This window comes from Lithobates pipiens, unplaced genomic scaffold (assembly GCF_037356315.1).
Source record: "Lithobates pipiens isolate NorthernLeopardFrog02 unplaced genomic scaffold, aLitPip1_a1.2 Scaffold_1, whole genome shotgun sequence".
NCBI lineage: Eukaryota > Metazoa > Chordata > Amphibia > Anura > Ranidae > Lithobates > Lithobates pipiens.
In genome coordinates this window covers 966272-978972 of record NW_027507685.1, presented here as the reverse complement: position 1 = coordinate 978972, position 12701 = coordinate 966272, and the positions used below count along the sequence as shown (strand labels likewise).

Genomic DNA, 12701 nt, shown 5'->3' with positions numbered 1-12701 from the left:
TCAATAATCACATGTAAAAATCTGACATGTTGTTGTACCCAGGTCGATTGATGGATCAACTTGGGTACAATCAGCCTGCCCGTAGATGGTGCAGATCTCAAACAGTCCCTGCTGAACCGGACGAGAGTCAAACCATCTATGGCTGGATTAATCAGAGAGGTGGTAGAGCATTCTATACAGACAGGGTCCTGTTGAAGGCCTAGAAATGTAACAAAGAGCATAAAGTTGTCATATTTAACAAAAGAATGACTGCACACCAACACAAAGTGAGGTCTATTTATTGCAACATCCCAAGAGTGTAACAACAGTCACTACAGGACAATAGCAAGTACAGAGGTTGAAGAGAAGCACGGATTATGAATGCAATGATATAAGGAGTGCTGGACATGACAGTGTGGATGAGGGACACAGAGGGTTAAGCTTTATGGGTGGAGTTCAGGAAAAGGTTTGCAGGAAACAAGTTCAGTGTAGGGGAGGGGTCACATAAAAGGGAGAGGTGTGGCTTTAAGGAATCATTCGGAGCCCAGTGTGACACAGAGGAGGCAGTTTTTCGCTGCTCCTCTGCTATGGCGGACCTCGAGGGACTCTTCGCGCGGCTGCGACGGGCGGCGGAGGTGCACGGTGCGGACTGGCTGCGGGAACGTGTGGGTGACCTGGCGGACGGCGATGTGGACGGCGGCGGGACAGGTGAGGTTCCACTGCGCGCGCGGAGGTCTCGGCCTCCGGCGCGTTTTTCTCCTGGGCCTACTCCTCGGCCGCCTCGTGACTCCCGGAGCCTGGGGGTGGACCGATCGGTCCCCCCGGCAAAACGGCAGGTTCTCGGCTCCCCCCGGTCCGGGCGGTCGTTGCGCCGCCGACCGGAGGGGGGCGGGGCTTCGCGGCCGCATGGAAATGGCGCCGGGACCGCACGGGGCCCGGTGGAGGTGGGGGGGAGTGTGGATGGCTCTGGGTCGGCAGGCCAAGGGGGGGTGCACGTGGCGGGGGATCTGCGGCATGCTGGGTCTGGGGCCAGCATCCGTGCGGTGGGGGGGAGGGGGGCGCTCCGGGGGGGTCACATGCTGAAGGGGGGGGAGGGTGGGTCGCAGAAGGCTGCCAAGGTGCCTGGCAGGGCTGGTTTTAGACGCCGGCATGCCGGGGGCGGCGGGGGGAGGAGGACATTGCCTGCAGTCCCGGATCGCAGGGACCGGATGGACCGCGTGGAGCACAGGGGGATGGCCGCGTCCCCGGTGCGCGCTGGAGAGGTCGGTTCGGAGAGCGAGCTGTCCCAGGAGGAGGAGGGGTCCTTTTCTGCACCCGGACCGGTACCGGTCGCCGAGGCCCCTGGGGGCCCGGGTAAGTTGCGGGAGTCTACATTGCTGGCGGATGCATTGCGGGATCTGATGGGGGTGGCGCAGGGGGGTGCGGTACCCACGGGATCCCGGGACGTATTGGGGGGGGTTGCGGCAGGTTCAGCGCAAGGGGGGCGGGGCCTGTGGCCCCGGGGGGGCCGTCAGGTCAGTTGCAGGAGCTGTTGGGGGGGCTGCAGGCCCTGGTTGGTAAGTTTGCTGGGGGCTCCGGGTCGCCTCAGGTGGCCCCCTGGATGGGTAATGTGGGGGGGGCCGGGGGGGCGGAGGTCATTCCTGCGCAGGATTCACCGCCTGCTGCGGTGTCGGGGAGCATGGATGCGGGGGCCGTGGGCTCGGGGGTCCCCCCGGTGCCCGCGGACCCGGGGGCGCGGTCTGACCTGGTTAGGATCGCGGATGCTGCCCGGTGCGAAGTCTATGTTTGTTTCGAAGGCCCATTGGGGGCGCATTTGAAGCAGGAGGTGCGGGACAAGATCGGCAAGGGTGAGTATGTGGAGATTTTCTCTTTGCTCCCCCTCGAGAAATTTAATTTGGACAGGGTTAAGCCGGACAGTTCCAAGAAGGACGACGAGGAAAAACGTAGGTATCGGCTGATCCCGCGCACATTTGCAAATTGGCTTCAGGCGTTCGCTATCTTGGCTAGCGTGATAGGGGAAAAGAACCCCGAGCATTGCTCGGCGTTATTTTGTTACCTGGACGCGATTGGGGAGGCTCACCGAGTGTATGGAGGGCTGGCTTGGCTGCGCTATGATGAGCAGTTTCGTCAGCGTAAGGCAGTGCGGGCTGACCTGCGGTGGGATCACAAGGACATAAGCCTCTGGATGAGGCTTATGTCTGCTCCGCGGGCGCCCACTCCGTTTCTTCAGGGGGGGGCCGGGAGTGCGTCTTCCTCGGGACTGCCGGCCGGAAAGAAGTGGGGGGTGTGCTGGCCCTTCAATGAAAGGGCTTGTAAATTCGGAGGCGCGTGCCGCTTCAAGCATGAGTGCTCCGGGTGCGGCGGCACCCACCCCCTGTCCCGCTGTTTCAAAAAAGGTCAGCGTGCCGGTGTCGCCGGTCAAAAGAGGGATGACGCCGGTGAACCTGGGAAGGATGCTTCCTTTCCTAAATAGGTATCCGGATGGTGCGGCGGCGCGGGGGTTGATTCTGGGTTTTCGGGACGGTTTTAGGATTCCCTGTTCTTTGGGAGGGGTGCCGCCGTTGGCCAGGAATTTGCGTTCGGCTTTAGATCACCCGGGGGTGGTGGATGATAACTTGGGTAAAGAGGTGGCGCTGGGCCGGATGGGTGGTCCTTTCGAAGTGCAGCCGTGGGGGGACCTGGTGGTCTCCCCATTGGGTGTAGTTCCTAAGAAGGAGCCGGGGAAGTTTCGCTTGATTCATCACCTGTCTTTTCCGAAAGGGGGGTCGGTCAATGATTTCATTGACCCGGAGGCGTGTACGGTTTCCTACACGTCTTTTGACGCGGCGGTACGGTGGGTCAGGCGGTATGGTCGTGGGGCTCTCATGGCCAAGGCGGATGTGGAATCGGCGTTTCGCCTTCTGCCGGTCCACCCGGACAGCTTCCGGCTGTTGGGATGCCATTGGCGGGGCAAGTTTTATGTGGACTTGTGCCTGCCCATGGGTTGTTCCATTTCATGCGCCTATTTTGAAGCTTTTAGTTCATTCTTGGAATGGGTGGTGAGAGATGTTTCGGGCCTGGAGTCGGTCATCCACTATTTGGATGATTTTCTGTGCGTGGGCCCGCCTGCCTCCAATGTGTGTGCGATTCTTCTGTCCACGTTGCAGCACATTGCGGGCAGGTTCGGGGTGCCGTTGGCGGGGGATAAGACGGAGGGCCCGGTGACGGAATTGAGTTTTCTGGGAATCGTGATTGATTCTATGGCAATGGAGTGTCGATTGCCAGAGAATAAATTACGGGATCTGCAGGCGGAGTTGGCAGGCATGCAGGGCCGGCCGAAGGTTCAGCTTCGGGCCCTGCAGTCCCTGTTGGGCAAGCTGAATTTCGCTTGCCGGATCATCCCTATGGGCCGTGTGTTCTGCCGACGGCTGTCGGGGGCCACTGCCGGGGTAACCGCCCCTACCCACTTCGTGCGTTTGCGAAGGGAACACCGGGAGGACCTGCGGGCTTGGCATGAATTTTTGGAGTCATATAATGGGCGGGCTATGTGGATGTCGGGGCCAGTGAGCAACTTCGATGTGGAGTTGGTTACTGACGCGGCTGGCTCAACGGGTTATGGGGCATTTTTCCGGGGTCGGTGGAGTGCGGAACCTTGGCCACGCTCATGGGAGGTTGCGGGGTTGTTGGGCAATTTGGTTTTGCTAGAATTGTTCCCGATAGTGGTGGCATTGGAGTTGTGGGGGGCGGAGTTTCGTAATTTGAAGTTGCGCATCAATTGCGATAACATGGGGGTGGTCCAGGTCCTCAATCGGATGACTGCTTCTTCCCCCCCGGTCATCCGGCTGCTGCGACACCTGGTCTTTCGCTGTTTGCGGCTCAATGTTTACGTTTATGCTGTGCACATACCTGGGGTGGAGAATTCTTTGGCTGACTCGCTCTCTCGTTTTCAGTGGGACAAGTTCCGGCAGCTGGCGCCGGGAGCGGAGGAGTCGGGGGCGCCATGCCCCGGGTGGATGTGGGAACTTCCCTTGGAATCGCCGCAGGTTGGTTAAAAAGGTCGTTGAGTCAGGCTACATGGTCCGCTTATTCTAGAGTGTGGGCGGAATGGTGGGCGTTCCTGCGGGAGGTTGGAGTGGCTGGTCGGGGCTCCGACCGGCGCTGGGTGGTATTGTACTGGGTTGCCCGGAACATTGAGACGGGCCTGTCTCCCGCATCTATTGAGCGGAAGCTGGCGGGGTTGGCCTTTTTGTTCAAACTGTGGGGGGAGCCGGACGGGACGAAGGATTTTTGGGTGAGGCAAACGTTGAAGGGGTACAGGAGGGATTGGAAGGGTAGGGATGCGCGCCGGCCGGTGTCATTTGACAATCTGGTGGCAATTTGTTCTCGGCTGGTGGACGTTTGCTCGTCTGCTTACGAGACCGTCCTGTTTACGGCAGCGTTTTCGTTGGCGTTTTATGGGGCTTTTAGGATTGGGGAGTTGGTGTGTCGCTCAAAACGGGTGGCTGGGGGTCTGTTGGATCAGGATGTGCAGGTGGTTGCGGATCGGGTGAGTATACGGTTGCGTAGGTCTAAGACTGATCAACGGGGCAAGGGAGTGGCGATTACGCTGCTCGCCCTGCCGGGCTCGGTAGTGTGCCCGGTGGCGGCGGTACGGGCGTTCCGGGCGGTGCGGCCTGGGAGGGCGGGCCCCTTTTTGGTGCACGAGGAGGGCTCTTTTCTATCCCGTTTTCAGTTTGTGTCGGTCTTTCGGCAATGCCTGAGGGCGGTGGGTTTGGATGAGCGGGACTACGCGTCCCACTCTTTTCGGATTGGGGCGGCCACGGAGGCGGCTCGATGTGGGCTGGAGGAGGCGGTGGTTCGCCGGATTGGTAGATGGGAGTCCCGGAGGTTCCGGTCCTATGTCCGGCCGCAGTTGCTACTGGGGTAAGGAGGGTGCGGCTGGGGGTTGTTTGCTGTGGGATTTATGGGGGGGAGGACTGTGCTTGTAACATTCCTTTGGTTGTTGTGTTATTTCTCTTGTTTTCATTCCAGATGGAGGTTCTCAACGCCTCGTTTGGATCCTGGGGCATTCGTACGTCTGCTGGGGGGCCAGGAGAGGTGATTCTCTACCAGCAGGCAGGCAATTAGGTATCCCCACGGAGGTAGCTAGGGTGATGTGGTTGGGTTTCCCGGGCATGAGGTGGGAGCGTGTCATGAGGGAGGTGGAGCGTTTCGCTTTGAGGGATAGGCCCCCGGATGTGCTGGTTGTTCATGCGGGGGGCAATGACCTGGGAGTTCGGAAAGTGAAGGACATTTTGGCGGATATCAAGGCTGATGTGTTGCGCATGCGAGTCCTTTTCCCGGGCACCATTTTGGTGTGGTCAGACATTGTGGCCAGAACGGTGTGGCGGGGGGCCAGGTCTTTAGCCAGCCTTGAGAAAACCAGGATTAGGGTTAATAAGGTTGTTGGGCGGTTTGTAGTGCAGAACGGGGGCATTGTGGTAAGACACAGGGAATTGGAGGTGAATGTAGGGCTTTATCTTAGGCGGGATGGCGTTCATCTATCGGATGTGGGGATTGACCTCTGGTCCTTTGGCTTACAGGAGGGCATACAGAAAGCTCTTCGGGTGTGGGGCGGCCCTCAAGGTTGAGGGGGTCACCCTTTCGGGCTGTGGCGGTGTGTTTTCTGGTGGTTTCTGACGGTAGACAGGTACTCAGAAGGGATCTGAGGGTGTGGGGGGCTCATCTAACGATCGGCCCCTCTGGGTATTCCTGAACGTTGGAGGGAATACGGTTATGTTCACTGGCGGAAGTTGTCTCCGACCGGTCACAGGTGGAGGCCTTTGGGAAGTTGGTCAGGTGTACCGCAGTGATTGGGTATTGGCTTAAGTGTGGTCACCGTCAGAGATCACCAGAATGGGCAGTTAATGTTAATTAAAATGTGGCTTAATGTTAATAAAGTTATTTATATTTATATATTTATATATATATATTTATATATTTATATATTTTCATATTTACAAGTTATTGGAGTAATTTTGAGTTATGTTTAATAAAGGCTGTTGTGGCCAGTTTACTCCAACCTATGGTGTGGTCTCGTTTCTAATAGATAAGGAATAGTATAAGGGGAACATTCAGACTACACTAGTCATGCGTTTCACACACTTACATTGTGGGGGGTTATGAGTAAGCACAATGTAACTGTGTGAAACGCGTCAAGCTCTGTTCTTGCTACAGAGTGGCGATTGTTGTTACACTCTTGGGGTATTGCAAAAAAATGGACTCACGTTGTCTTGGTGTGCAGCCATTTCTTTCTCAAAGAGGGATTCCACGGCTGGTGGGGCGAGACTAGCACCCTTGTGGCACACCTCTTTCTTGCAATATAAAGTTGTCATACACTGTATGATTTCTCATGCACAACTGTTGTTCGTCTGACAACTTTCCTCTCAGTTCCTTCGATTATCTGATTGAATTTCATTTGGTTCATCAGGAATCAGACAAAATTGGACCTGGGACAATCTGAATACCCAAACGGTGACTGCATCAGATAGGGTACAGTCACTGTACAGCCAATAATTTTCCACCTGGCCCCGAGCTTGAATTTCAGCCCATTTAGCAGGCTAGCTTTAAACTTTTGGCTGTTGCAAGTGGGTGGAGTTCAGAGTTTAGAACATAGTATTTAATCAAAACTGAAATACCAGTTTTTAATTAACTGACTGTAATACCGCCTATTGTCAATGTTGGTATATTGCATGTGACACTAAGATAGTAAAAGATTCTGCAAGTCACATCCTGCAAGTGTTGTGTTTACTGTTTGCTGCCAGCCTCCACCACCCATCCAAGGCATCCGGAAAAACCAGCTAGTATAGCTGTATCACCACTCTTCACAGGTGTTTAATGCTGATTGCTGACATACAGCCCAGTAAATCACATTGTGCTCTAGCATGACGTTTGCAATTCATTATTTCATGACATTTGTAGGACTTAAGCCCAGTATCCTGATCACTCCCTTAACCTCAAAAACCACCCCTCCAAATCCCTCAAAATTTACTTGACCAGGTTTTGGAGTAAATGGCCTTAACAGCCTTTTTATTAATAAACTATAAAATTATATAAATAACAACCTCATAAATAATCATTAAACTTTTCTGTACTTTATGGGTCATGGAAGAAAAACATACCACTGGTCACTGCAAACAATTTCTTTAACTTTAGGCCTACAGTCGGCAAACCCCGGACTCGGAGGCGGTACCCAACCTTCACAGTGACCTACCACCCCTTGTGACCTGAAAGTACCCGAAAACCCCCCATTCCATGGATGGGTACAACATGTTCCATACATGTAACCACACTTTTCTCCTCCAGCAACCCAACACTGCCACAGCACGGAAGGGGTAACCCCTTACCCTTGCGTGCACCTCCACACCCTCAGTCTTCGCTGTATCCCATCCTGGAGGCCACATCATTAAGATGCACCCCATCACTCCAAAAATATCTCCACGTGTCCACCTCCAGTTCTCTGTGCCATATGGCCAGCCCCCCATTTTTGATGAAGAACCTGCTAACCTCCTTGTTCACTTTAATTTGGGCCCTGTCCACCTTTTTATCTGATCACGCCCACCGCCACGATGTCCTTCCCACTATATCCAACCATACTAAAATAATTCCTGGGTAAGCCACGCGTAAACGCAAAAAGTCGCATTTCACGCCACATATGAGGTCCCTCATAGATCTGGCTCCCATATCGTTACCCCCCACATGCAATAGTAAGACATCTGGGGCCCTGTCTAAGCGCAAGAATCTATGTACCTCACCCAGTACCCTGTTCCACCGCATTCCTGGCACACCGATCCACCTGACCTGAGCCTCTTGCCTGGGGATACGTAACTGCCTGCCGTTCGGCCGGACGTCGGCTCTTCTGGCCCCCCAATACACGTAGGAGTGACCAAGTATCCAAACTAGCCCCAACTCTTGACCTGTGAACAAAAGATGACAACACAAAAACAACATAAAACATCAATAACCAATGTATCATAAACAGCCCGAGAGTTATGTGAACCCCATTACAGCATTAGATGTGGGCGAATATACAACTTGAATCTATCCGAGGCCCACCTCCCAATGCGCCTGACTGCTTCCTGACTCAGACCTGCCCTGGACGCCTCTGTTGCTGCCCCTATGCGAAAGGAATGAGAAGAGAAATATTTAGGGTCATAGCCGGCTGATGACATGCATCTCTGAAACACCGCTATAAACTGGAACTTTGACAATGACGAACTGACCTCATGTATTAAGAAAGAACCAGCAACCTCAGGTTGCATATCCCGAAAGGCTTCCACCGCCCCCACTGGGCAAATGGGCGACTCTCCGATCCTGAAAACTTTGATTTGCATTCCCTTGCCGTTCTGATCAGTTTTTGATAGCCTGATCCAAATTCTGATCGAATACTGGAAATATTCAATATCCCCCATCAACAGCCCTCCTTGCACTTTATTAGAAGGGCTGACCAACTCGCTTATACGTAGTGCCCCAAAGAAAGCTAGTGAAAATGCTGCCCTGAACAGAATGCATTCATAGGCGGAGCTGCAGACCTTTTCCAAATTAGAATACAAAATCTGTAACATTTCGATTGATACCGGGCGCCTCCCTTCCCTCTTCTTGTGTGCCCTCCTGTACCCTTTTACTGTCTGTTTTACCCAAAAATTCTTGGTGTGATCCCGCTGTCCCTGCAACTTAAAAAGAAAGGTCAAACCTGCAAACTTGCGGTCAATGGCAGCTGCCGAGATACCCCTTTTGAGTCCCATATTAATAAAATATAGGACCGCATGTGCTACCTCCTGACCTTCTGAGGCCATCCCAATCCCGTCCAAGCCATTCATCCCATACCTTTGAGTAGGCATTCCAAGTAGGCGTACTCAATGATTGCTGGATCCACTTTGCTGCGATCCCAAAGCAATGTTCCACATCCAGTCGAGACTGGCGACCCCGTGTTGCTCCGCTTCTGGTGCCAACTCCCGGAACCTGTCCCACTGCAAACGGGACAAAGCATCAGCCAAAGTGTTATCAATCCCCGGTAAGTGTACAGCATAGATTAATGCATTCACTTGCAAGCAGCGTAGGACCAAATGTCTCAGCAGCCTGACCATCGGCACGGATGCCGCTGTCAGCCGATTAACCACCTGTACCACCCCCAGATTATCGCAGTTAAAACTAACCTTTAAGTTGCGGAAGGATTCCTCCCAGATTTCCATGGCCACTACAATTGGAAACAATTCCAAAAGAACCAGATTCTTCAAAAACCCGGCCTCTTCTCACGCTGAAGGCCATCGAGCTGCACACCATTGTCCCTTGCAGTAAGCTCCGAACCCTGTGGAACCCGTGAATAGTTCCAAGTCGCAATTGCAGATGGGGCCTGACATCCAAAGTGCACGTCCATTAAATGACTCTAGGAACTCCTGACACACCCGCAAATCCTCCCCGTGTTCCCTATTGAGACTCACAAAATGAGTTGGGGCCCAGACCCCTGCGGTGGCTGCCGCCAGCAAAAGATCCCACCCATTGAGATTATGCGACAAGCAAAATTCAGCTTAGCCAGTAAGGATTGTAGTGGATGTAACTGTAATTTGCGCACCCCAATGGTCCCTCACACCTAATCTTTCAACTTTTCCAGCTTGTCCTTCGGCAACCGGCACGCCATCCTCATCGAGTCTATCTTGATTCAGAGGAATGTAATTGTTGCTGTGGAGCCTTCCATTTTCTCCGGTGCTAAAGGAACCCTGAAACGTTCCGCCAGATGTTGTAAAATCCCTAACAAGAGTGCGCAGATATTGGAACCCGCTGATACATAAAAAATCATCATAGTGAATAACTGAGTTTATACTCGAACTACCCATTCCAAAAAGGAGCTGAATGTTTCGAAGAGGGCACATGAGATGGAGCATCCCATTGGCAGGCAAAGATCTACATAGTAAGCCCCGTTCCATGTACATCCAAGCAGCCGAAAGCTGTCTGGATTAGTGATGGACGAACTTCCGACGGGACGTTTCGCGAAAGCGAAACGCGAACGCGGCCGATAGTTCGCGGACCGTAACGTTCGCGGCGGGCTCCATTGACTTCAATGGGAGGTGAACTTTACAAACCTACAGGTCAAATTTGCAGCCACAAAATAATTACTAGCTGTGCACACATAGTCCCACCACATGGCCAATGACATAACACATGTATGAGGTGAATCTGGGATCGACAACTACAAGCATTCTTTTTTTATATGTGAAATTGTGACAATTCAGGACTGTGGAGCGCATGAAGGCAATGGAGGAGAGGGAAGGTCAGGGTAGGCAAAGAAGAGGGTGCAGGAGATGATCACCAGCAGCGTGACATACAGCAATGACACATGCACCGTGATAGAGTGATCTGACACCAGCACCGTGATAGAGAGCACTGACATCAGCAGCGTGACATACAGCAATGACACCTTCACTATGATAGAGTGATCTGACACCAGCACCATGATAGAGAGTACTGACATCAGCAGCGTGACATACAGCAATGACACCTGCACCGTGATAGAGTGATCTGACACCAGCACCGTGATAGAGATCACTGACATCAGCAGCGTGACATACAGCAATGACACCTGCACCGTGATAGAGTGATCTGACACCAGCACCGTGATAGAGAGCACTGACATCAGCAGCGTGACATACAGCAATGACACCTGCACTGTGATAGAGTGATCTGACACCAGCACCGTGATAGAGAGCACTGACATCAGCAGCGTGACATAAAGCACTGACACCAGCACCGTGATATACAGCACTGACACCAGCACCGTGATATACAGCACTGACACCTGCACCGTAAGCAGCCCCAGAAGTAAGTCAGCATAGCACAGGGATGGTGGAAGCCCCTCATAATGAGCATAGCACAGGGATGGTGGGAGCCCCTCATAATATGCACAGCAGAGGTACAGACCCAGGAGTAAGTCAGCATAGCACAGGGATGGTGGGAGCCCCTCATAATGAGCATAGTACAGGGATGGTGGGAGCCCCTCATAATAAGCAGCCCCAGGAGTAAGTCAGCATAGCACAGGGATGGTGGGAGCCCCTCATCGTATTTTATATGTGTATTACACAACTATATACTGCACACCAAATAGTACACCTATACCAGTCCTTAAGGACCTTTGTGGAACTAGTAGGTTGTGATTAGCAGACTGTACCTCACTCAACCCTATATACTGTAGTACACTATACCTTACCAGTCCTTATAAGGACCTTTGTGGAACTAGTAGGTTGTGATTAGCAGACTGTACCTCAGTCCCTATACTCATAAAGGACTACTGCAGCTCAACCGTGGGCTCAACCATCAGGTACGTGACACTGGCCCTCCTCCGAAGAGTCCTCCCCGGTCATTTCCACGAGTTGCGGTGTCCCTCCAAGCCGAGAGCACACCCGGACACTGTGAATCCTCCCTCAGTTACTACGTCTAGGACCAGCCGGTTCCGAGACTCGGGAACGGACGGATCCCTACCCCAGACCAGGCAGGTCTATCGGCGGCCACTGACAGGAACATGCTGCGGGGTGTCGAACACCCTGTGACCAGAACCCCTCACGTGGCTACCTCGGTCCTGGAACCGGAACAGACCACATGGGTCTCACGAACAACTCCGGAACCCCGAACACATGACCCACACCCGCTTAAGTCAAACATCCAACCAGACCTGGTTCTGGCCTGTCATGTGCACCTCACCGTTCACATTACCAGGCAGATCTTTCAAAAATAGCCTGGCCAGACTGGTGTTAAGGCCTACCTACATAATCAACCCTCAGAACTTTTATTGTTCTGAGACCAAAAACTAAATTTGATCCCAAATGTCATGCGCTAGATATATAAAATGCCCTTTGTATCTATCAAAAAGTGTTTTCCAGCGCTAAACCTTTCATCTGATTTCTAAATTGCTGAATTTGTAAATTCCAAAAGCCAATTTAAAGGAATAGTAATGGTTAAAAAAGCACTTGTGGGTTGAACCAATCTTTTATTTTTTGTACAATTCTCCTTAAAGGGGGCGTGACAAGGGGTGTGTCCTATGCCTGCATACATTTACTGATAGGTGTGCCTCATTCCCATCTCAAAAAGTTGAGAGGTATGGTAGTTCATAAGAACCAATCAGTATCCTCACCTCAGGGCTTTTTCTAACTTTAGCTTAAACTTTACCATTAAAGTAGAACTAAAGGCCAAACAACTTTTTTTTTTCATTTTGGATAGAGTAAGGGAAGGTTATAACCCCTCTCAGTTTCTTTTTTATCCATCTGTGTCCCATTGAGATTTCCCTTCACTTCCTGCAAATTAAGGGAATTTTTTGGGACCCCCAGGTCACCAAAACTAGTGCCCCTATTGGAAGATTTCCCCTGTTACTTTTCAGGGGACAACCCAAAATTTGGGATTTTCTTTTACCTTCACTGTCAATGATAATAGTAAATAATGAAAATAGAGATTGTGAGGCTGGGTTCACGCCACTGCGAATTGGATGCGGGATCCCTGCATCCAATACGCAATAGCAGGAGATTTTGACTGGCTCTCTATGGAGCTGGTTCACATATCTCTGCAGTGCGTTTTGTGTCTTTTGGTCTGTTTCAGGTCTGAATTCAGCCCAAAATTCGGGCTGTAACCGGACCTGAAACTGCGAACCAGCACGCACCGGAGCCCTGCTGTGAGCCTCATGTGGCTCATATGTAATCCGAGCCTTAAACTGCCTAATAGGG

At 52.4% G+C, this 12701-nt stretch overlaps 1 protein-coding gene across 1 annotated transcript; it reads left to right on the top strand.

Moving 5' to 3' along the window:
- Nucleotides 1–425: 425 nt before the first annotated feature.
- On the top strand, nucleotides 426–4957 carry LOC143939310 (integrase/recombinase xerD homolog). Its single transcript, XM_077461002.1, has 2 exons — nucleotides 426–687; nucleotides 3909–4957. The coding sequence occupies exons 1-2, from the start codon at nucleotides 567–569 to the stop codon at nucleotides 4883–4885; spliced, it is 1098 nt and encodes a 365-aa protein (XP_077317128.1). The 5' UTR covers nucleotides 426–566; the 3' UTR covers nucleotides 4886–4957.
- Nucleotides 4958–12701: the final 7744 nt, after the last annotated feature.